Source organism: Papio anubis, chromosome 10, assembly GCF_008728515.1.
Source record: "Papio anubis isolate 15944 chromosome 10, Panubis1.0, whole genome shotgun sequence".
NCBI lineage: Eukaryota > Metazoa > Chordata > Mammalia > Primates > Cercopithecidae > Papio > Papio anubis.
Window position 1 is genome coordinate 61,704,328 of NC_044985.1, and position 20,780 is coordinate 61,725,107.

The window sequence follows — 20,780 nt, forward strand, 5'->3', positions numbered from 1 at the left end:
GAAACATAAAAAAGTTGCCTGGCAGAGTTGTTGTAATACCACTATTCATGTTCATAACAATATTTTTTAAAAATAACTATTCAAAAAGTACCTTTGAAAAGTACCTTCAGTAGAAACTATTCATAAGATGACAGAAGAAATCTGTCTTTGCTCCCATGAAATTGACTTTATTAAGCTAATTAGTTGTCTGAGGGTTGGCTATTATAGTAGTACTATAGCTTGCAGCCATGTGTAAAGGTAATCTAATTTTTAAAAAAAATCAGTTCTATGCCAGTCAAATCCCATGCAAATCATACATGTGTGAACTGCATTCAGTCTTCTGGGGCCATCAATTTGTTGCCCCTTCTCAGCATGACACAGTCAATATCCCCCTCATTACTACAGTAAACTTAAATACGTTGTGCACCTTTGACATCTCATGAATCCTAAACATTCTCCTCACACTATTAGAAATGTGAGGCTAGAAATTTATAAAATTCTCCCTATTCCCTATTATCTGGCTGAGTCTCAGGCCTGTTGCTGATAACAAAACTCCAGCTTCTGCAGAGACTCATTAGCATCATTCAGGCACCATCCTCAACACCAGTTGGCAGGGCAGCATCACCAGTAACAAGCTCCTGGAACACAGCCAGCCCCTCAGCAACCAAGCTCAAGTTGGCTGCATCCCAGCTCTATGGGGTGGTGGAACATGTCAGCATGAAGGAGAGCAGCAGGGTAACCAAACACTCTGAATCATGAGCTGAAGAGAAGTGACCAGGGCTAAAAAAAAATCTATAGAGATTAGCCAAAGAAGAACTTCAAGCCACAGCTGCTAATACATTGGCTGTTGGAAAGTACCTGCAATAAACATATCATACTTTATGGAACACTGCAATATGAAATGACACTTTTAGGGCAGAGGTATAGGAACCTGGGAAGGCAGATAAGAGCCCTTGCTCATTTTCATTTCCCAGGTTCATGCTAGCGCGCCCACACATCTTAATAGATCACAAATGTTTGCTCCTATCCAGGTCTCATTATTTTATTCTCCAAAATAATACCTTCCTTCACTCACCCAGGAATAACAAAGTAATGACTTAATTGAATGCAAAGAGTCTAGTCATACCACCTAATTCAACTAGTTTATACATATTCCTGAAAAATAGGAACATTTGTTTGAAACCCACAAAGTGAACCAGAAAATTCCAATCATCTCTCCTGCATGGTCTGCCTTTGTGTGTACTTTCAACATGAATTATCAAACTAGTAATTTGTCAGTATGGAACTTAAATTATGAATATGTGAATACAGTAGGCTATATTTCATACAAACTCTCACCACTGCTGATAAATTATTGCTAATTATCCAAGAACTTTAAAGAGCATGAGGATTTTAAAGTCATTAAAAGGGAAGCTTTCAGGCAGAGGCTGGATGACTATCTGTCAGGTAAAGTTTCCTGCACTGGATGAGGGAAAAGGTGGCAGGGAATGGACCTGGTGATTTTTCCAGTCTCTTCTTCTACTACAGGGCATATGTATTACATGATGTAGCACAGCCACTGAATTATAGGTATAGAATTTTCAAGAAACACAATATGGTGGTCCTATGCACAATTATGTTAGGTACATAAATAGCCCAGAAATGAGTATACCACATTTAATTTTTAATTTATCTCAGTCAAATGATTTACTGATTTCCATATTACAAAATGTTTTGAAATTATACAGAACATAACTTATGGTCTCTAGACGCTGACATTTTAAGATATCAGGACATACAAATCATATTATGCTAATGTGCAACAAATTTACCACTACCCATGTGAATGATGACATGGCAGTTATGTGTATAAAGTAAAATTACGAAGAGGGTTCAAATTACTTTAGTCTGGCTTTGAAATATATGGTGAACTTTCATGAGGCTCATTTATTGATAATAAGTGCTACCCTAAGCACTTTACATCTATTATCTATTTTACTCCGCACAACAACCCTGTGATGGAGGTTCTGAGGCTAGAGAGATGCAGCCACTTGCTGAAGGTCACTCAGTTAATAAGCAGCAGAGCAAAGATGTGAACCTGCCTTGGTGACTTTCTGACTCCAGACCCTCTCATCTAACACTCATGACATGGCTTCCTTTTTGCTTCTTTGTTTTCTTACTTGTAGGCAACATTAAAATTACTTTGGTTGCTGCAGTTTATGCTATTGAACATGGGAGAAGGTTTTCTGAAGTCTGCTTGACTGACCAAGGAAAACTAATTTGAGTTTTAAAATGTGAAGTGAATGAAGTTGGCAGAGCTCTGAGAAATTAGGTATGCATACTGCTACCACTGTAAATGGGCTCAATATTTCAAAAAGCTATCTATAACATGGAATGAGAGCTATAAAACTTTTCTTGCCCTTTGACTCAGTAATTTCAGTCTTTGGAATATACCCTCAAGGAAATAACACAAAAGAAAAAAGTAATTTGTTCAAGATGTTCATTCAGGGGCTATTTGTATTAGTGAAACACAGGGGGGAAAAAAATCCAAATTCTCACTAATAGGACAGTGACTAAGCAAACGAGGCTCTGTAGAAAAAGAAAATAAGAAAATTTTATGATCTCCCAAAATGACAAATGTAGAATATATCCGTATGTGGACACATATGTAAGAAATACCTGGGTTAAAACGTAGAATGCAAATTACTACATATAAGCATAACCTTGTACAACCAAGTAAAACAGTATCTGCATTAATAAGGCAAGAGATTCATGAACTTATAAAGAAATATATCCCCCTTTTAATTGGAGAAATCTCAACATGGGAGGAGCATCTGGCGTATAGATTGCGTTTAATAAAAATTTGTCTTTAAATGAGAAAAACAGAGGTTATTTATTCAGATCGTGCTATAACAAGGAAGACAGCCACCATTGCTTGCATTTGGAACACTCAAAGGGGAGTGCACAAGTTTTATGGTGAAAAAAATAGAAGACTTTAGGTATGTTCTGAGTGGAGGTTGTTGGCATGGGAAAGCTGAAGGCAGGTAACCAGAAGCACGACATTTTAGGTAATGAGTTCAGAGAATATATTTGGCTTTTCTCTCAGTGGCTCTGAGTTGTAAGTATGCAGGGGTGGAGGGCATGATGGGAGCAAAAAAATAGGGAAGGTGGCAGTCATTGACCAAATCCTGGCTGTGCTAGGCTGATTGCTACAGAGACTGTGATTTGGCCTTCTAAGCTGCTTGCTGAAGAGAATGTGGGTCTATCGTTATGCGTGGACTGGTCATTGTCCATTTGTATATCCAATATCTCATACAGAATACCAGTTTATTGTAAAAGGTTGTAACTCAGAAACAATCAGATGAAGAGATACATAGGGCGAGGTATAGGGGAAGAGGTGCAGAGCTTCTGATCCTTCTCTGGGTGTGCCACCCTCCCAGCACCACCCTTCAGCAACCTGGGAGGTCCACTTAATATGAATGTATAGACTTAAATTAGACAAAGGTAATTTTTAAACTGAGACCTGACTGAGATACACATGATACCTCACATATATTCATGTGCTGTCAGGAAAAGCTAAACATTCGCTCATGAGAACTACTAAGTCCTAAGTTTTCTTCCAAGTGCTTTCCCCGGATTCTCTCATTTAATCTCCCTACAGCCCGGTAAGATAAGTGTTACTATCACCCCTCTTCCAAGAGGAGAATATTGTGGCCCAGGGAAGGCAAGTAACTTGCCCAAGGTTACTCAGGCCATGGCAGAGATGTAATTTCAACCCAAATAGACTCACCGTATGGCCAGTACAGCCATTATACTTTGCTGTCTTCCCTTATTTGGAAGAAATACTTTCCCGTGAATCACTTCTAGATTTGGTCTTCTGCTTTTCTCCTTCACCTTTTCTGTTTGGTTTACAATATATAGGATCCTTTCAGGAAATAACAATAACCATATCCAGAAGTTGTTGAGATAAAATACTCTCCAGCCGGTGCCACCTGCATGAACACAATCTACCTGCACAAACTCGCAGGACTTCTTACAAGAAGCAAAACTAGAGTAGGGTTTTCAAGTCAGGTGTGGGAATTGTAGAGACTGGAAGATAAAATGCCACTGTGGCACAAGGGATAACTACAGAAGAGAAAAACATATCATTTCAAGCCAGAAAATACTCAGATAAGGTTGAATCTAAGAAAAAAGTTGCTTGGGGATAAGTGACAAATTAAGAAGAATATTTTAAAACTCACAGGGAAAATGTTAGTTTAATTATTTTAAAAAATTGTATTTTACACTTGCCTAGTTTCTTGAGTTTTGTAAAATATTTCTCATTGATGATCGTATTTAATTCTCTGGCTATAGAGTGGTGAATAATATAGTTGACAGATGAGAAAACTTCAGGTCAGAGATAAGTGTGAGCTGTGTATCCAAGCAGCTGCCTGTCATTAGCTGAGCTGGGACTCAGTCCCAGGCTCTCATTCTTAATAGAACTAAACATTGATGCTGCTCAAGAAAGGTACAAAGTCCTGTGCAGATCTTCCCTTTAAATTATTCACAGGTCATGAAGCTCTATCTCACAGGTATAAGTCCATCAGGAAAAGTTCAGAAAACAAATCTAACATAAATGGAATCAAAGATAAGAACTAAATATATAATGAGTTCCTTTTAAATGAATGCAGCAGAGCAAAGGCAGGACTACCATCTGTGTAAAAACTAAACTGTTCGGGGGATGGCATGGGTATGTAGTGGTTATGTTTGGAAAGACGCAAAACCCAAATCCTTCTATCTAAATCTGTATAAGACGCACATCATCTCCATACTCTGCCATCTATGATGGCACAAAATGAAATTTCTGCTTTATCTTACATTCCATGGAAATATCTTTATTGTGAATTAAGTGGCCTACATTTATGTTCACTTCTAAACAACGTCCTCTCCTTCTCATCTGATTCTGTCTGATGGAGGCCTATTTTTGCTTCAGAGGACAGATCAAATACTGCCTCTTCCAGGAAGCCTCTTCAGATCCAAGTGAGAACAAGCCTCTCTTTCCTAGGCGCCCCCAGCCTGTCTGAGAACAACTTGCTGATGATTCTTGTCTCCTGCCTTGTGTAGCTCCTAGATGACATAACATGATTGGGATTTATCTTTGTGCCTCCTATGATCCCAATACAAGTGCCTCGTATGCCATAGCAGTTTACTTCATTGTAAGAAATCTTTTGCGGCCCTATCATGCTCTATGAATTCATAAACCTTTACAGAGAGTTGGGCCATCTCAATTCCACTATAAAAATGACCTAAATCAAGGACTCTCTTCACTTAAAAACCTTCTTGTTTCCTTACAATCATATTTCATGTTGACCTTCTGTGCCAGAACATTTGTATTAATTTAATGCATTTGTAATTAGCATTGGCAAATAACAAACCCACATCCAGAAGGTTAAATTATAAAGTGTTTTTTAATTAAATAGGAATATGAGAGTCATCAAACTTAAACAAACTAATTTGAGATTTGCTTTTATCACAAATTTTATAAATATTCAACCAGATTTTATTCAATATAAAGGTAGAAGCTTCAAAGCCAGAACCTCAGTTCTTTGAGGACTCTCTCTTTTAATATAAGCTGATAAATAAACTACTAGTGAAAGAACTTAAAATTTCAGAGCAAAAAGTACATTACTTCCACCAAGGTCAATTACTCTTCAGGGACAAAAGTAATGTTCTTTTTATTAGCAATTTGGAATAACAATTAAATAACATTCGTTTTTATTGGGATTTTTATATAAGAACTGAGAAAACAATTCTTCACTGTAGTTATAAAAATATAGGAGAAAGTGCTGAGTTTCTGAAACACGGCAATCTTCCTATATTTTCTATCTTCCCTTAGGCCATGTGTGGTGGTGTGATCCTTATCTTACTTATAAGGAAGATAAAGACCAGGGAACAACAACAATACTACCGAGGCTTATAATGAAAAGCAAGCTACAAAAAAGATGAAGTAATTATTTTCAATTTTACCACATTCTATGAAATATCGAAAAACTCCCATTTCATTTTGTATACCATGAGAAAAAGCTCTTTGATCCATGAATGGGCTAATCCAACAGCTATTCACATAATTCCTGTCTTTTAAAGGAGAATAGCAATCAATGACCAAGAAAGAAAGTACAATTCACAAAAGGTATGAAATCTTACTTTTTCATCATCTTCAGTAAATGGAGCTCCTTCAGGAATCTTATTTATCGCTTGGGCCACACCAATAATCTCACCATCACTGCTTCGGATAGGCATGCACAATAATGATTTTGTCTTGTATCCAGTTAGCTTGTCGATTTCATCATTGAATCGTCGATCCTAAAAATAAGACAAAGAAAGCATTAACTGCCTGTGCATTATTGTCAGGGAGAAGGAGAGAGAGGTTTATTTCTGCGTATGATACCTTATCACTGGGAACTTAGCCCCATGGATTTTTAATCACAATAACAGATTTGACTTCATTTTTAATTCACCAAAGGAATATAAATCAAAATAAGTCAACACCATAGTTGTTTGCCATAGTAAATGAAGACAGAGACTTTAAGCCCAACTGCAACGTATCAAAATTGGGGGAAAGTGTTTTTAAGGAAAGCCTATAGTATGCGATTTATGAAAATGTGTTATTTCAAAAAGACAGGATATGAAATGTCATATAAGAAACTTACATGAGAAATATATACTAAACACTGTGAAAAATTGTTCAAAATAGAACTACTTTATTTCTAGTCAAAATGATTCTGTGAAAAAAGAATCTATGAGTACATAATGATATTTCAAAATCCTCCCCAAAAGATATAGGGTATGGGGAGATAAAAATTTTCTCTATAGAATGCCAGCTAAAATATATAAAATAAATGATAAAATTATATAGTATGTATTTTGCAACTACCAATATAATTATGTTTACAAGCAAGGGTCATTAAGTATGCTAATACCATTGGGTGAAAAACTGTTTAACTTAAACAGTATAGTCATACAGTCTCAAGGTGCCACACCCAAAGATTCCTTATTACAAAGGTAAAAGGTGTCTCTGTAGTGAATAAATCTGGTGAACACCACCTCAAACAAGTAAACTTAGCATCACTGTTAAGAAGAAAAGTTAACACCACGTGCCTCTTGATATAATGCAACAGGAAGGACACAACATCACCAAGAATACAATCAAATGTGTAACGTGAATCTAATTATTCAGGAAATGAAAATTAAGAAAGGTAGAGATCATCAGTCATTCTATCAGAAACCTAACCCTGGATGTTTAAAAAATGTCAAGATCATGAGAGACAAAAAAAAGTTTTTTAAAAAAATAAATATAAAGTTAAACTATGGGAGCTATACCAGTTTAAAGAAGACTTAAGAGACCTGAAATCCAAATAAAATATGTGATCCTTTGCCAGAAATTCCGAAAATTCCACAAAGGACATTTTTGGAGGGACAATTGGAGAAAGTTCAGTCATATAATGGTATCATTATAAACTTGCTTAGGTATTATACAAGTGTTATAATTATGCAGGAGAATGTCCTTATTCTTAGGATATACATGCTAGAGTATTTGGTTAGTGAAATATCATAATACCTTCAACTAACTTTCAAGGAAGGAAGGAATGGATGGAAGGAGGGAGAGAAAGAAGGGAAGGAGAGAGATAAAGGAGGGTGGAAGGAAAAAAAGAAAAAGATTGGCTCCTGAGAAGGTAACTGTGACTAAAACTGCTCCAAGGTAGATGATAAACTATCATCCAATCTGATGATAAACTATTTCAAGCCAGGGGTTGGAGTGAGGCTTCTTCCTGTACCTTCTGCACACCCATGTTAAAAGAGGCTTAAAAGCACTGCTGCCTATGCTATGCTATTCTCGCTCTGTCACCCAGGCTGGAATGCAATCATTTGATCTCAGCTCACTGCAACCTCCACCTCCCAGGTTCAAGTGATTCTCCTGCCTCAGCCTCCCAAGTAGCTGGGACTACAGATGCAAGCCACCATGCCTGGCAAATTTTTTTTTTTTTTGTATTTTATTAGAGATGGGGTTTCACCATATTGGCAAGGTGGTCTCGAACTCCTGACTGCAGGTGATCCATTAGCCTTGGCCTCCCAAAGTGTTGGGAGCCACAGTGCCTGGCCAGGAGTCTTTAAATGCCATTATGAGGCCTGGTTCTGGTCTGGTGATCCATGAAGGCCACCCTAAACCCCAGAGACAGGAGGATCCAATTAAAGAAAGGGAAATCAAACCCCAAACAAAACCAAATCTCCTGCTCAAAATAAGTATGTGACCAAACTTTCAGAAAATCAGCAATCTGTATTAATTATTTTTAAATTTCTCTGAGGAACTACAACATGTCAGGCTATGGGCTAGGTGGAAGTTGCAATCAAGTAGGTGAGGCAGACAATGTATAAATGTATATTTATATATTGTGGTAAGTGTTACTGAGAAAAAAGCAAAATGCATGAGAGAGACTGAATATGAAGGACCTATTTTTAAGGGGATCAAGGAAGTTCTCTCTGAAAACAGAACAAATAAGCTGAGACTTCAATCATGAGTAAGAATTTTCCAGGCAAAGAGTGGTGGAAAGAACTTTCCAGGAAGATGAATAATACATATAAGGTCCTGAAGCAGGAAAAAGCTTAGTAAGTTCCAAAAAGTCAAAGGTCAATGTGGCTAGAGTATAGGGAGACAAAGGGAGAGTGAAAGAGGGAGGCAGTGACCAAAGGGTGCCAAGTCTCACAGGCCTAGAAAGAGTTATATTTAATCCCAAATGCAATGGAAAACCTCTGAAGATCTTGAAGCAGAAGAATGGCATTGGCCACTATTTAGCACTTAGATTCTCTGCAATTATCTTACCAGTTTACTTGTTCTCCCCGCAACTAACATATAAAATCTAAGACAGCAGAGATTTTGTCTCTCTTATTTACTGCGTCATCCTAGCATGCATATTATACATGCTCAATAATATTTTTTAAATAATTTATTCTTTTGAAAAGATTGCACTGCAATTATGCAGAATATAGAAAAGGTCCTAAGGCTCCACATACCACTACTTGGCATATATGTAGAAGCACTTTTCCAAATATATAGAAGAGAGGTACACAAATGTTCACTGCAACATCAATTATGAAAATTAAAAATGTGAAGCCATTTGAATGTTGATCAAGAGAAAAATAAATTATGATCTTGTGGTTTGGTAGTGTATTATACAACAATTTAAATGAATAAATTAAAGCTGCCTGTATCAACAAGAACAAATGTCAGAAACACAATGTTAAGTGAAACAAACAAGCAGCAGTCTGATACCATCTATATAATACCACAATACTTAAAAATAATATTAAATATCATTTATGGATTCAAATATGTAGCAAAAGTATAAAAGCATGCGAGGGAATAATGAACATTACATTTATATTAGTGGTTACCCGCTGAGAGGAAGGAAGGAAGTGGCATCAGGGAGGCATAGAGGAGGCTTCAACTAGAACAAGAAAGCTTCACTTCTTTAGAAAAACAACTCAGGGGAGCCAGGCGCGGTGGATCACACCTGTGATCTCAGCATGTTGAGAGGTTGAGGCGAGTAGATCACGAGGTCAGGAGTTCGAGACCAGCCTGGCCAGCATGGTGAAACTCTGTCTCTACTAAAAATACAAAAAATTAGCTGGGCATGGTGCCAGGTGCCTGTAGTTCCAGCTGCTCAGGAGGCTGAGGCAGGAGAATTGCTTGAACCCAAGAGGCGGAGGTTGCAGTGAGCCAAGATCACGCCACTTCACTCCAGCCTGGGTGAGTGAGACTCCGTCTCAAGAAAAAGAAAGAAAGAAAAACAATTCACGAGCAAGGTGGTGGTTCTCTGAAGGTTCGGTGTAATCTGTGGCACCCAAGGAAGCTGATCTCTGTTGCTTTGAACCCCACTGGTCAGACCTGCCATGTCTCAGCACATCCCTAGGGCCGACCTACCCCGGGATAGTGTGGAGCACAGCACATTCACCTGCCACCCAGCCGCCATTCTGTTCTCAAGGCTGCATCTATCCACTGGACTGGTGATGGGGTTGTCAGTGTTTAGCTCCAGTGTTTACCTCCTGCTTCCAGCTGCTGCTTTGAATCCTTGCTCTGCGATGGACTACTCCCTGGCTACAGCCCTCACTCTCCTTAGTCACTGGGACCTTGAACAAGTTGTTTCAGACTATGTCTATGAAGACGCATCACAGAAAGCTGCCAAGGCAGGCCTTTTGGCACACTTGACTTTAACTTGGCACACTTGACTTTAACCTTTGCCGGGCTTTGTGATTTCAACTATCATGATGGGGGCATCTGCAAAGCTGTTGCCATGCTGTGGAAGCGCTGACCTTTTAGACTTAACACCTTAAAAAGTAATTCTTAACACCTTAAAAAGTACTTCTCTTTGCCTCTGCTCTGCCATGCCATTCTACTAACAATAAAAAGGAAGTACGATGGCTCACGCCTGTAATCCCAGCACTTTGGGAGGCCGAGACGGGCGGATCATGAGGTCAGGAGATCGAGACCATCCTGGCTAACACGGTGAAACCGCGTCTCTACTAAAAATAGAAAAAAATTAGCCGGGTGTGTGGTGGGCGCCTGTAATCCCAGCTGCTCAGGAGGCTGAGGCGGGAGAATGGCGTGAACCCAGGAGGCGGAGCTTGCAGTGAGCTGAGAGAGCGCCACTGCACTCCAGCCCGGGCGACAGAGCGAGACTCCGTCTCAAAAAACAAAAAAAACAAAAAAAAGGAAGTAACAGATAAGATCATTGTTGAGACAAAACTCTTTGGTGCAATCATAGCTCACCTTTGGCATCCAAAGTCCTGGGCTCGAGCAATCCTCCTGCTTCATCCTCCTAAGTAGCCAGGACTGCAGGTACACAACACCACACCTAGCTATTCTTTTTTATTTTTTGTAGACACAGGGTCTTACTACATTGCCCAGTCTGGTCTCAAATTACCGGCCTCAAGCAATCCTCCCACTTTGGCCTCTCTAAATGCTGGGATCACAGGTGTGAGCCACTGCCCCCAGCCCAGAATTTAATCTTTGAGGAAAAGTTTGAGACGATTTGTATTCAAGAAACTGTGCAACTGAGTCCCATTTTCTGGTGAGTTAATGAGATTTTTTTCCCAGAATCAGAGTATAGCTAAACATTATATATGAGCTTTTGCATCTTCATTTACCAATCTCTTAAAGAGAATTCAGTTTAATTACTAAATACATGATCAAGCATCTCCTGTATTTTTCCTGATAAGGATAGACAAAGAGAAAGACTGTTAATTCATGCATAAAGACTTTGCAGAAAATTAGACAAAATTTAAGTTTTGAAAACTTCCCCCTCTGTTCGGTTGATATCAGCTACTGATGGATCCATGTCCTTGGGAAACATTAAAATTAGAAAAAGCTGATATCTCACACTACTAATTTCTAAATCCTAAGAAGTGGAGCTTGGAAAGCTGCTGAATATAGAGAAGTTCCGTTTAGGGAAGAAGTCTCCTTTGTAATTGTATTAAAATATCAAACATCCTAAATGAAAACTTAATCCTTCAAATATGTTTATTTTACTTGTCCTAAAACAATCTGCCTACAAGTATAAAAGTATAAAAAATTATTATTTCCCCATTTGAAATTTTCTAATATAAAAATATATTCTATGAAATAAAATTTCTAAAAATAAAAAGCTGTATAACAAAACAGACTCTTTTATGTGAAAAAAGCCCAATGTAGTAAAATATTAAGATTTTATAAACGTAGACAGCTTATTCTTATCTAAAATTAAGAACTTTGTGGAGGATGACACAGGATTGAAATAGACCAGTTGGGAAATTTTGGTGGTCCAGGTAAGGTATGAGGATAGTCTGGGTTTAAGAAAAAGGCAATGAGGGCAAAGACAAGTAGACAAATATGTTGAAAGTTGAGCCTGTAGTACTTCCTGATGGATTAGCTGGGAGGGGAGAATAGACAAAAGACAAAGAGCCTCAGATTTTAACTTGAGAAACTGTGGATGGAAGTATCATTTACTGGAATAGGGGAGATTGAGATAAAGGTGAAAGTCCACATATGAAGGGAGTAGAAGTTGATAAATCAATTTATTAAACAAGGTGAAGTGCACCTTTGACCAAAATCAGTGGTTCTTCCCCCTGACTGCATCTGAAAATTAACTTGAGAAAGTCATCACAAATTGAATCAATCAATACTAGGCATTGGTATTTTTTTTAATGCTCCTCTGTTATCCTCATATGAGAACCATTGTCCTAAATGATAAAGGTTTCAGTCATTAGTGAGAGCAATAAAATCTATCAGTGGGAAACGCCTTAAAATGGGGAGGAACAAGTAGAGTGGTATGTATTCTGGTGGTTACCTAGCAATGGTGGTGTTGGCCATGATGGACTGGACTGAAAATCCACTCTGGAGTAGGCACAGCCTGTTTGCCCTTACCTTTGTGATAAACTGCATCTCTGGAAAAGGGTCTCTTACCGACCAAAACTCAACTCTGAGTCTGAGTAGACCAAGGCTATGGAGTAGGTTGCTACCCCATTGCTAAAGCATACTCACATAAGAACAATAGACACTGGGATGCTTTAGCATGATAAGGAGTCATAAAAATACTCTAAACTCTCCCCACCATCTCCTCACCTCTCTAAATCCACCCGATAAACTGATAACTTAGAGAGAAAACGTGGCCTGGCTCGGTGCTTCATGCATGTAATGCCAGCACTTTGGGAGGCCAAGGTGAGTGGATCACTTGAGGCCAGGAGTTCAAGACGAGCCTGGCCAACATGGTGAAACCCCATCTCTACTAAAAATACAAAAACTAGCTGGGTGTGTTGGTGGGCGCCTGTAATCCCAGCTACTCCTACTCAGGAGGCTGAGTCAGGAAAATCGATTGAACCCGAGAGGCAGAGGTTGCAGGGAGCCGAGATGGCACCACTGCACTCCAGACTGGGTGATAGAGCAAGATTCTGTCTCAAAAACAAAAAGGAGAAAATGTAATTGTATTGAAACATGTGGTAAGTATTAATTTTTTAATTTAAAATAAAGCTAAGAAGAAAGATTTATTCTATTAAGTCTTTGTTTGTTTTGTTGTTGTTTGTTTTGAGATGGAGTTTCCCTCTTTTTGCCCAGGCTAGAGTGCAATGGTGCAATCTCGGTTCACTGCAACCACCACCTTCCAGGTTCAAGTATTTCTCCTGCCTCAGCCTCCTGAGTAGCTGGGATTACAGGCATGTGCCACCATACCGGCTAATTTTGTGTTTTTAGTAGAGACGGGGGTTTCACCATGTTGGCCAAGCTGGTCTCGAACTCCTGACCTCAAGTGATCCACCCGCCTTGGCCTCCCAAAATGTTGGGATTACAGGCATGAGCCACCACACTCAGCCTCCATTAAGTCTTAATGGTTTTAAAAAACAATGCATCTTAAGACATGCTTTGTCTGTGTCTTCATTACACTACTTATAATTCTCACAAATTAACTCAAAACTTGATAAAATCAAATTAATCTAATCTAATGGGAGGTCAGAATTGCTGATACAATTATGCACTTTCCTAATATATATATAAATCTGTAGATTAATCTTCCAATTAGAAACAATCAAGAAAGCTGAGTCCCAAATTGAAGCATAAATTAATTATAGTACATGAAGAAAATTAGGAAAATAATTAGATAAAGGAACATATTACTCTGATATTATAGAGGAAAGAAAAGTTTAATAATAGAAGAAATTTAAAAATAGATTTAACTAGCCAAGTAATCACCACAAATGAGTATAATAGTAGAGGAAACACAGAGCATTATGGAACACACAGCAGGGTGCCACATCTAGTCTAAGGTCAGACGATATCTCCCAAAGAAAGTGAAGTCTTTAAGGTTATACCCACAGGATCAATAGGAATTATCCGGAAAAAAAGGAGAGAAGCATTAGGGAGAGGTGGAGGAGGGTGTCCTAGAAGGAGGGAATAGTATGTCTAAAGTCCAGAGGCAATAAACGTTGGTTAATTTGAGGAACAGAAAGAAGCTGAAGATGACTCTTCTGCGAAGAGTCAGACATGGGGTGGGAAAGACAGCTGGAGGCTGATGAGAGGGGCTTAGTAACTAGGTGTAGAACTGTAAATTTATCATAGAGGAAGCAAGGGGTCACTAGAGGATTTTAGGAAGGTGAGTGGGAGTGATATGACTTAGTCTTCATCTTAGAAAGACTGCTATGGCTACATGTAAAGAATGGATTGGAAGCAAGAGGTCCAGGTGAGAGATGAACCATCTCTGGGCTGGGATGGTGATTAGTGGCAGTAGGAGTGGTGGAAAGTGTACTGAGTTGGGAGATATTTAGGAGGTAGAATGAATAAAACTGATTCTATGCTGATTAATTTGGAAGGTTGTGAAAGTTAGAGAAGTAAAAATGACTCCATTTTTCTGGTGCAGGTGCCTGGGTGGGTAGTGGGATGACTCACTGAGTGAGGAACACAGTGAGGAACAGATTCTGGGGAATATGAGTTTAGTTTTGGACATTTGAAAGTTTAGTTGACTGTGGGTCATCAATGTGGTGCAGATGCTCAAAAAGAAGTTTGATAGATTTACATATAGATACAGACATAGACAATTTTTTTTTAATTTCAGCAAAAGGACTTGGAATGGAAAATAAAAATTGTCTAGGTAAGGATGGGAATTTCACCTAACAACTTTTAAGCCCAGGATCTTCAGAAGGTCACCGCGATCACCAGCAGAGCTTCACAGAAGGCCAGGTAAGGAGGAAATAGGACTAGTAAGAAGGCAAAAAATGTGCTTATTTGTTTCTGAAAATGGAAACTTGAACAGGAAACTAACAAATGCCTCAAGGATTATAATGAAATATCATATGGAGAATGGTGCCCACTTTTTATTCATCTCCCTTAGGACAAAAGAACAAGAAATGATCTACAACAGGAGAGATGTCTAATAAATTAAGGTAAAGTAAGGTTGTTAAAATCTGGAATGAGTTGTTATAATTGTAGTAGACTCTTATTGCTTTGAGTATTTTTATGTCATAATATTTTTTCTAGCCCAGATAATTTAAGTACAACTGCTCTTGAGAAGTGCAGAAATCTTTTCCATGCCTTGTATACAGATCTGTCTTTTGTATATAACATGCAGCTGTGATTTTTAACCTTTAAAAAGACAAAGTCACAAGGCAAAAAGCAATTTTTACTTCTCAGTGAAGGAACCGACCTGTGCCTCCTTCATAGAGAACAGTAATTGGATACATTTCTGACCCCGGATCTTGCACTTGGACCCCGTCTGCAAGTTTCGGAGTTGAATGTAGTGCCACGAAGCACATCCAGAAAAAGGATTCCCACCTTCAAGATCCACAAAGGCTCTAAAAAGCAACCTCTGAACTCAGGTTTCATGTCTTTGAGAATGAATTATATTTAATATGCTCAAGAATCCCAATCAGCCCTCAAAAAACATGCTTTAGAAGTACGAAAGAAGCCTTGAAGCAAAAGAAATCCGTCTTCTCTTTCTACTTTCTCAGAGAAACCACTGGAGGCTCCCTAAGGCAAGATTCAGAGTTGAGAATCTTATCCGGGTCCCACATTCATGGCAAAGATGGGTCGCCTAAGATCTTTTATTTCCTCTGTATTTAAGGACTCTATCCCCAATACTTTACAGTAAAATTTTCCAGTACTCATGATTAAGCCAAGAACTAATCTTGACCAACGTTTAATCTACAAGGGTGACTTTTAAAAACCAGAATCACAAATCTACCTTAGGTCCTTCATAGCCAAAATGCTCAAACTGTTCAAGTCTAAGAGTGTCCACATGATGTAATTATGTTTCCAGAACATACTTATGAGGAAACATGTAACAACAAAAGCCCCTATTAATTCCATAACACTTTCAAATGACCTTGTCTTTGAGTTACAAAACATAGCTCAAAAATTATAAAGTTATAATTGTAAATTGTGGAGAAGATTATAGAGAAAAATTATAAAGAAATTAGAGAGAAAAGGTGAAATAAGATATGCATGTATATAAAGTATTCTTCGGCCTACAGACACTTAGATGTACATAGGAATAGAACAGAGGTTGTTAATACTGGAATCACCTGGGACCTTTAGGAAAGTACTTATGCTTTAGCCCCACCCCAACCAATTAAATCACAATTGGTAGTGGGAGGGGCCCTGGAGGGGATCTGACTTCTGGCTGTTGGTCAGGGTAGGGTTAAAAACCACTGAATTAGAGCGTCACTTAATAAATCCAACGCCTCATGAGGTGCTCATGCCTGTAATCCCAGCACTTTGGGAGGCTGAGGCGGGTGAATCACCTGAGGTCAGCAGTTTGAGACTAGCCCGGCTAACATGGTGAAACTCCGTCTCTACTAAAAATACAAAAAATTAGCCAGGCATGGTGGTGCACACCTGTAATCCCAGCTACTTGGGAGGCCGAGGCAGGAGAATTGCTTGGGCCCGGGAGGCAGAGGTTGCAGTGAGCTGAGATTGTACCACTACACTCCAGCCTGGGCAACAGAGCAAGATTCCATCTCCAAAAAAAAAAAATCCAAGGCCTCCAGGGTCTGAAGACAACGGATTATAAACCATGCTTTAGAGCTTTAGCTTTTGTTTTATTTTGTCTTTTCCATCCACTTTCCCTGAAGGCTTAATGAACTAGGCCTGCATACCTTTTTCAACATCACATTAGCCCATTGCCCCACCAAAAGATTCAGAGAAAAAGTTCAGTCTCATATTTTGTCTACATCCTCTTTCAAATGCCTTATGGAGTTGTAATATAGAGAAGCTAATGGAAATAAAAAATATAAAATGAATAATCCATTGAAATACAAACCAATAGATTGCCAAACTTTCTGAAGCTCAAAAAATTGCTTTTATTGATATATCATTTAGTAATACTCATTTAATTCTAATTCATAAAATCATCTCCTTACACTTACGACTTATCAGTAGACGTCACTTATTTTCCAGAAAATGGTTGGAAGGCAAAGCTTTCAAAAATTGATTAGTCTTTAATAACTTGAAATATATTATTCTGCCTTTCTTCATAGAAAGAAGAACTAATTGTTCTGAATTGATGGAAGACTTGAGATTACATTGCATGAAAACAAAGACACAGCATGTGGCAACTACAGAGCTCATTCTTTAAGCCTCCTAATTTGATATTTGCTGAGAAAAAGTGAAAAATTATCATTGTTGTTCTTAATATGTATTGGCACAATTTCATTGCTGTATGGTAAACAAAAAGAATCTCCAAATTCTTTCCTAAAGAGTTCTAAATAGTACAAAAGATTATCAAAAGTTGTTTCTGAAGCTTCACTCTTTTATGGACCTGAAGTGATGTAGTTGGAAGTGGAGTATTTTGTACATTCACACAGGTAAGCTCTATTTGCTAAATTTTTAAAGGGCATACCTTTCTTTAAGTCTTTCAAATAGAATTGATGGTTGATAGACACCATCAAATAATGTGATATGAAATTTCAAAAGTTATTGTGATTACCATGTTGTTTGGGGCATGTGTTTTAGTCATGTTGCTAAAGTAAATGTTGTTTGCTGATCTTACTTCCCTCTGTTCTTCCTTTCTTACTTGGCACTTTTCTTTGGTCCTGTCTTATCATCATGACTACTATTATTTCTCTTCATTATAATAAATACAAATCTCAAGGGAAATTCACAGGAAAATGAAGACCCACACCACACTTGAAACCAAAGTGCAACTGACATAGTAAAAAAGAAAATGATGAATTCTTAAACTGCTTTAACAGACAGCCCAGATATCTATTACAGTAAGTCTGCAAATATATTGTACCTGGAGTTAAAATGCAACGTCATGCTCTATAAGCTTTATTGTGTATAATGAAAATGTCTAAGAAAAGGCCAGTACCTGAAGAAAGAGCTATGGGAAGGATCAGCTAACCAGAAGGCACCTTTCTCCCTGGCACAGTGAGACCATCTAAGAACTGCAATGAATCAGGGAAATGAGGCTCTAAGGTGAAACCAGGAAGGCCAGGGAGTCTGCAAATAAGAGCAAGGGAATTATCAGCACGAAGCTGTGATTCAGACACCAGACAAACAGTCAGAAAGTAGAGAATACAGGGCAAGCCAAGGTCGAGACAGTGATGCATGAAAAGCCAGGTCCAGGTCAGAAGAACAGATGTAACAGTGAGACAATGGAGACCTGGTCTCATCCATTCATCAGAACCTAACATGGACCACCTCCAACAGAGAGCTCTGGAATTCTTTCCACTGAAGACAACTGAGACAACCCGAAAAATGGCCCAAAAATGTAACTGATATGTAGGCAGCTGTCTCAATCACATGCTGATCCTTCCCACATTTATGGCAAATACCATAATTTATAAAGTCATAGAGATATGTTATATTTTAATTACATAAAGGTTTTATTGTTAATATAGGAAGTTACAATTCCTCTTTGACAAAAGTTTAATGTTAAAAAGTAATTTCTGACCAGGCGCAGTGGCCAACGCCAGTAATCCCAGCACTTTGGGAGGCCGAGGTGGGCGGATCACTTGAGGTCAGGAGTCAAGACCAGCCTGGCCAACATGGTGAAACCTCATCTCTACTAAAAGTACAAAAATTAGCTAGGCGTGATGGTGGGAACCTGTAATCCCAGCTACTCAGGAGGTTGAGGCAGGAGAATCACTTGAACCCAGGAGGCGGAGGTTGCAGTGAGCCAAGATTGCGCCACTGCGCTCCAGCCTATGCAACAGAGTGAGACTCTGTCTCAATAAAAAAAAGAAAAGAAAAGAAAAGAAAAAAGTAATTTTTTAAAGTCTGCTTTTTAAAGCTTTTTTAGGTTTTGAAATATTTTAAAGTCACATTTTTAAATGTGTTTTAAAAACAGATTTTTAAATAAAATGTGTTTTTAAAAATGTTTTTAAAATGTTCAAAATGTTTTAGTTCATACTTTCTTGTGAAAACATGATGATAAAAATACAATGAGTATTTTTAAATAGATTTTAAAATCTATTTCAAAGCAACAATAATTAAAACTGTTCTAAAAATAGAAAAATTGATGAATGAGAATAGAGAGCCACATATATGCCTATATATGTATATATGCATGTGGAAATAAATGTCTATAGAAATAAGTGTATTTAGTTAATCAAAAGAGTATTATTTCAAATCAGTCAGAAAATTATGGATTATTCAACTAGTGCTATATTTGGGAAAAAGAAGTTAGACCTCTATCTCACATCAGACATCAAAATTAATTTCAAGCAGAATAAAGACTTAAATGTACTCATCTCTTAATAAATTGCAAAAGTAAAACAAAAAATTTACTCAAACCTTGGCAAGACATATTTCCTATTTTAACATGAAATACTATAGTATTAATCATTTAAGAGGCCAATATCTAGCTTTATTGATAGGACCAGTGAAATGTCTACTTTTGTACACACTAATGAGAATATAAATTAGTGCAATAAATATGGAGGGCAATTTGGCAACAAGCAACAAAAGTCTTTAAAAATTTTTATACTCTTTAATAATTTCATGTCTAGGAATTTATGATAAGGAAAAATTGAAAAATATCTACATATTCAACAGGAAATGGATTATATTATGATATAAACACACTACCACTAAAAAAAAGGTGTTAGAATTTATTTTACATGTTATAAGTGGTTTTATTATGACATGAGGAAGTTACATGAAGAAAAGTGGTTTAGAAATCAGTAAAATTAGCATAATTTCCTAAGGGTGATGAAATTACCATCTAAGACAGCACAATAGTTTCAAAAGTGCCCTCCAAAAGGATAGAAGTCATTATGCTACTGAATTGCCAGTAAAATAGATAGGCAACATACACCAGATGACAGCTGTCAAGCTGGAGGTGGGTCAATATTCATAAATAATTTATGAAAAACCATAGCACTCTATACTTTTAGCAAGATATAAGTGAGTCTAAGCTAGCAATCCAAATGGCCCTGGCTGTTTTTTTAAGCCTCTATCATCCTAGCTAAAAAACTCTTCTCATAAAAGGTCCAATTGACCTGCTACCCATAATGCCAAAGGAACTTGATGGTATTGCCTGAAAATCACAAAGAACAAAGAATAGAAAGACTGTCAAGATAGTATAATTGGGCAATATTCTGATATGTGAAATGGATGGATTTTTCAACTCAGATTCGGACCCTCTCCACATTTAATGTGAAATATCACAACCTTTTATGTGGCATAGCATATATAATCTTGGAAAACATCCTGATTTTCCAGAAGAATCAATACTACCAACTAAAAAAAAAAAACTCAACAAACTATTAAACCAGTAAATAGAAGTTTGTAAAAGATTGCTGTGAACAAGTCCTCCAGCCACAGCAGTGTGTTCCACCACTGAAAGCCCAGGTTAGAAAAAAGTCAGGCATCTTCCACTGGGAAAAGGACTTGGAAGCAGCTTAACACTACTTCCCACCAACCTTCCAGGTGGATCCCTGGAGCTGGTTGGTTCCATACACACTCCCTTCCCCACTATAAGTTCCTGCATCCCTGAAGCCTTCTTCTCCGTTCCCAGGCCAGGCTCTCCATTTCCTTGGTGTTCACCCTAGCTTCAGTTACAAATAAGCAACAGTGCCAAGAGTACCTGGACTCCTTGCAGAAGTTACATGGTCACATGTTCCACCAAAAAAAAAAAAAAAAATGGGGACATGAATCTCTTGCCCTATAATTTGAGAGTAGAAGTGACATACCAAACTGAAGGTGTCAACCTGTGGGGAGGTCATTCAGAGGCTGGATCCCATCAGCAGGAATCATTTGTAAATAATCTGGATGAATACAAGTAAGTGTGCCTTTTCCTTAAATAAAGCACCAAAGTGCTTTC

The 20,780-nt window shown here is 38.0% G+C and overlaps 1 protein-coding gene across 1 annotated transcript in view; it reads right to left on the reverse strand.

Annotated features, from left to right (window-relative positions):
- The window catches only part of PDE11A (phosphodiesterase 11A), a 455,368-nt gene that overhangs the window by 384,032 nt on the left and 50,556 nt on the right, over positions 1–20,780 (reverse strand). The window contains exon 2 of the mRNA XM_009182512.4: positions 6,142–6,300. Coding sequence (XP_009180776.2) covers positions 6,142–6,300 — 159 coding nt within the window. The remainder of the gene's footprint in view (positions 1–6,141; positions 6,301–20,780) is intronic.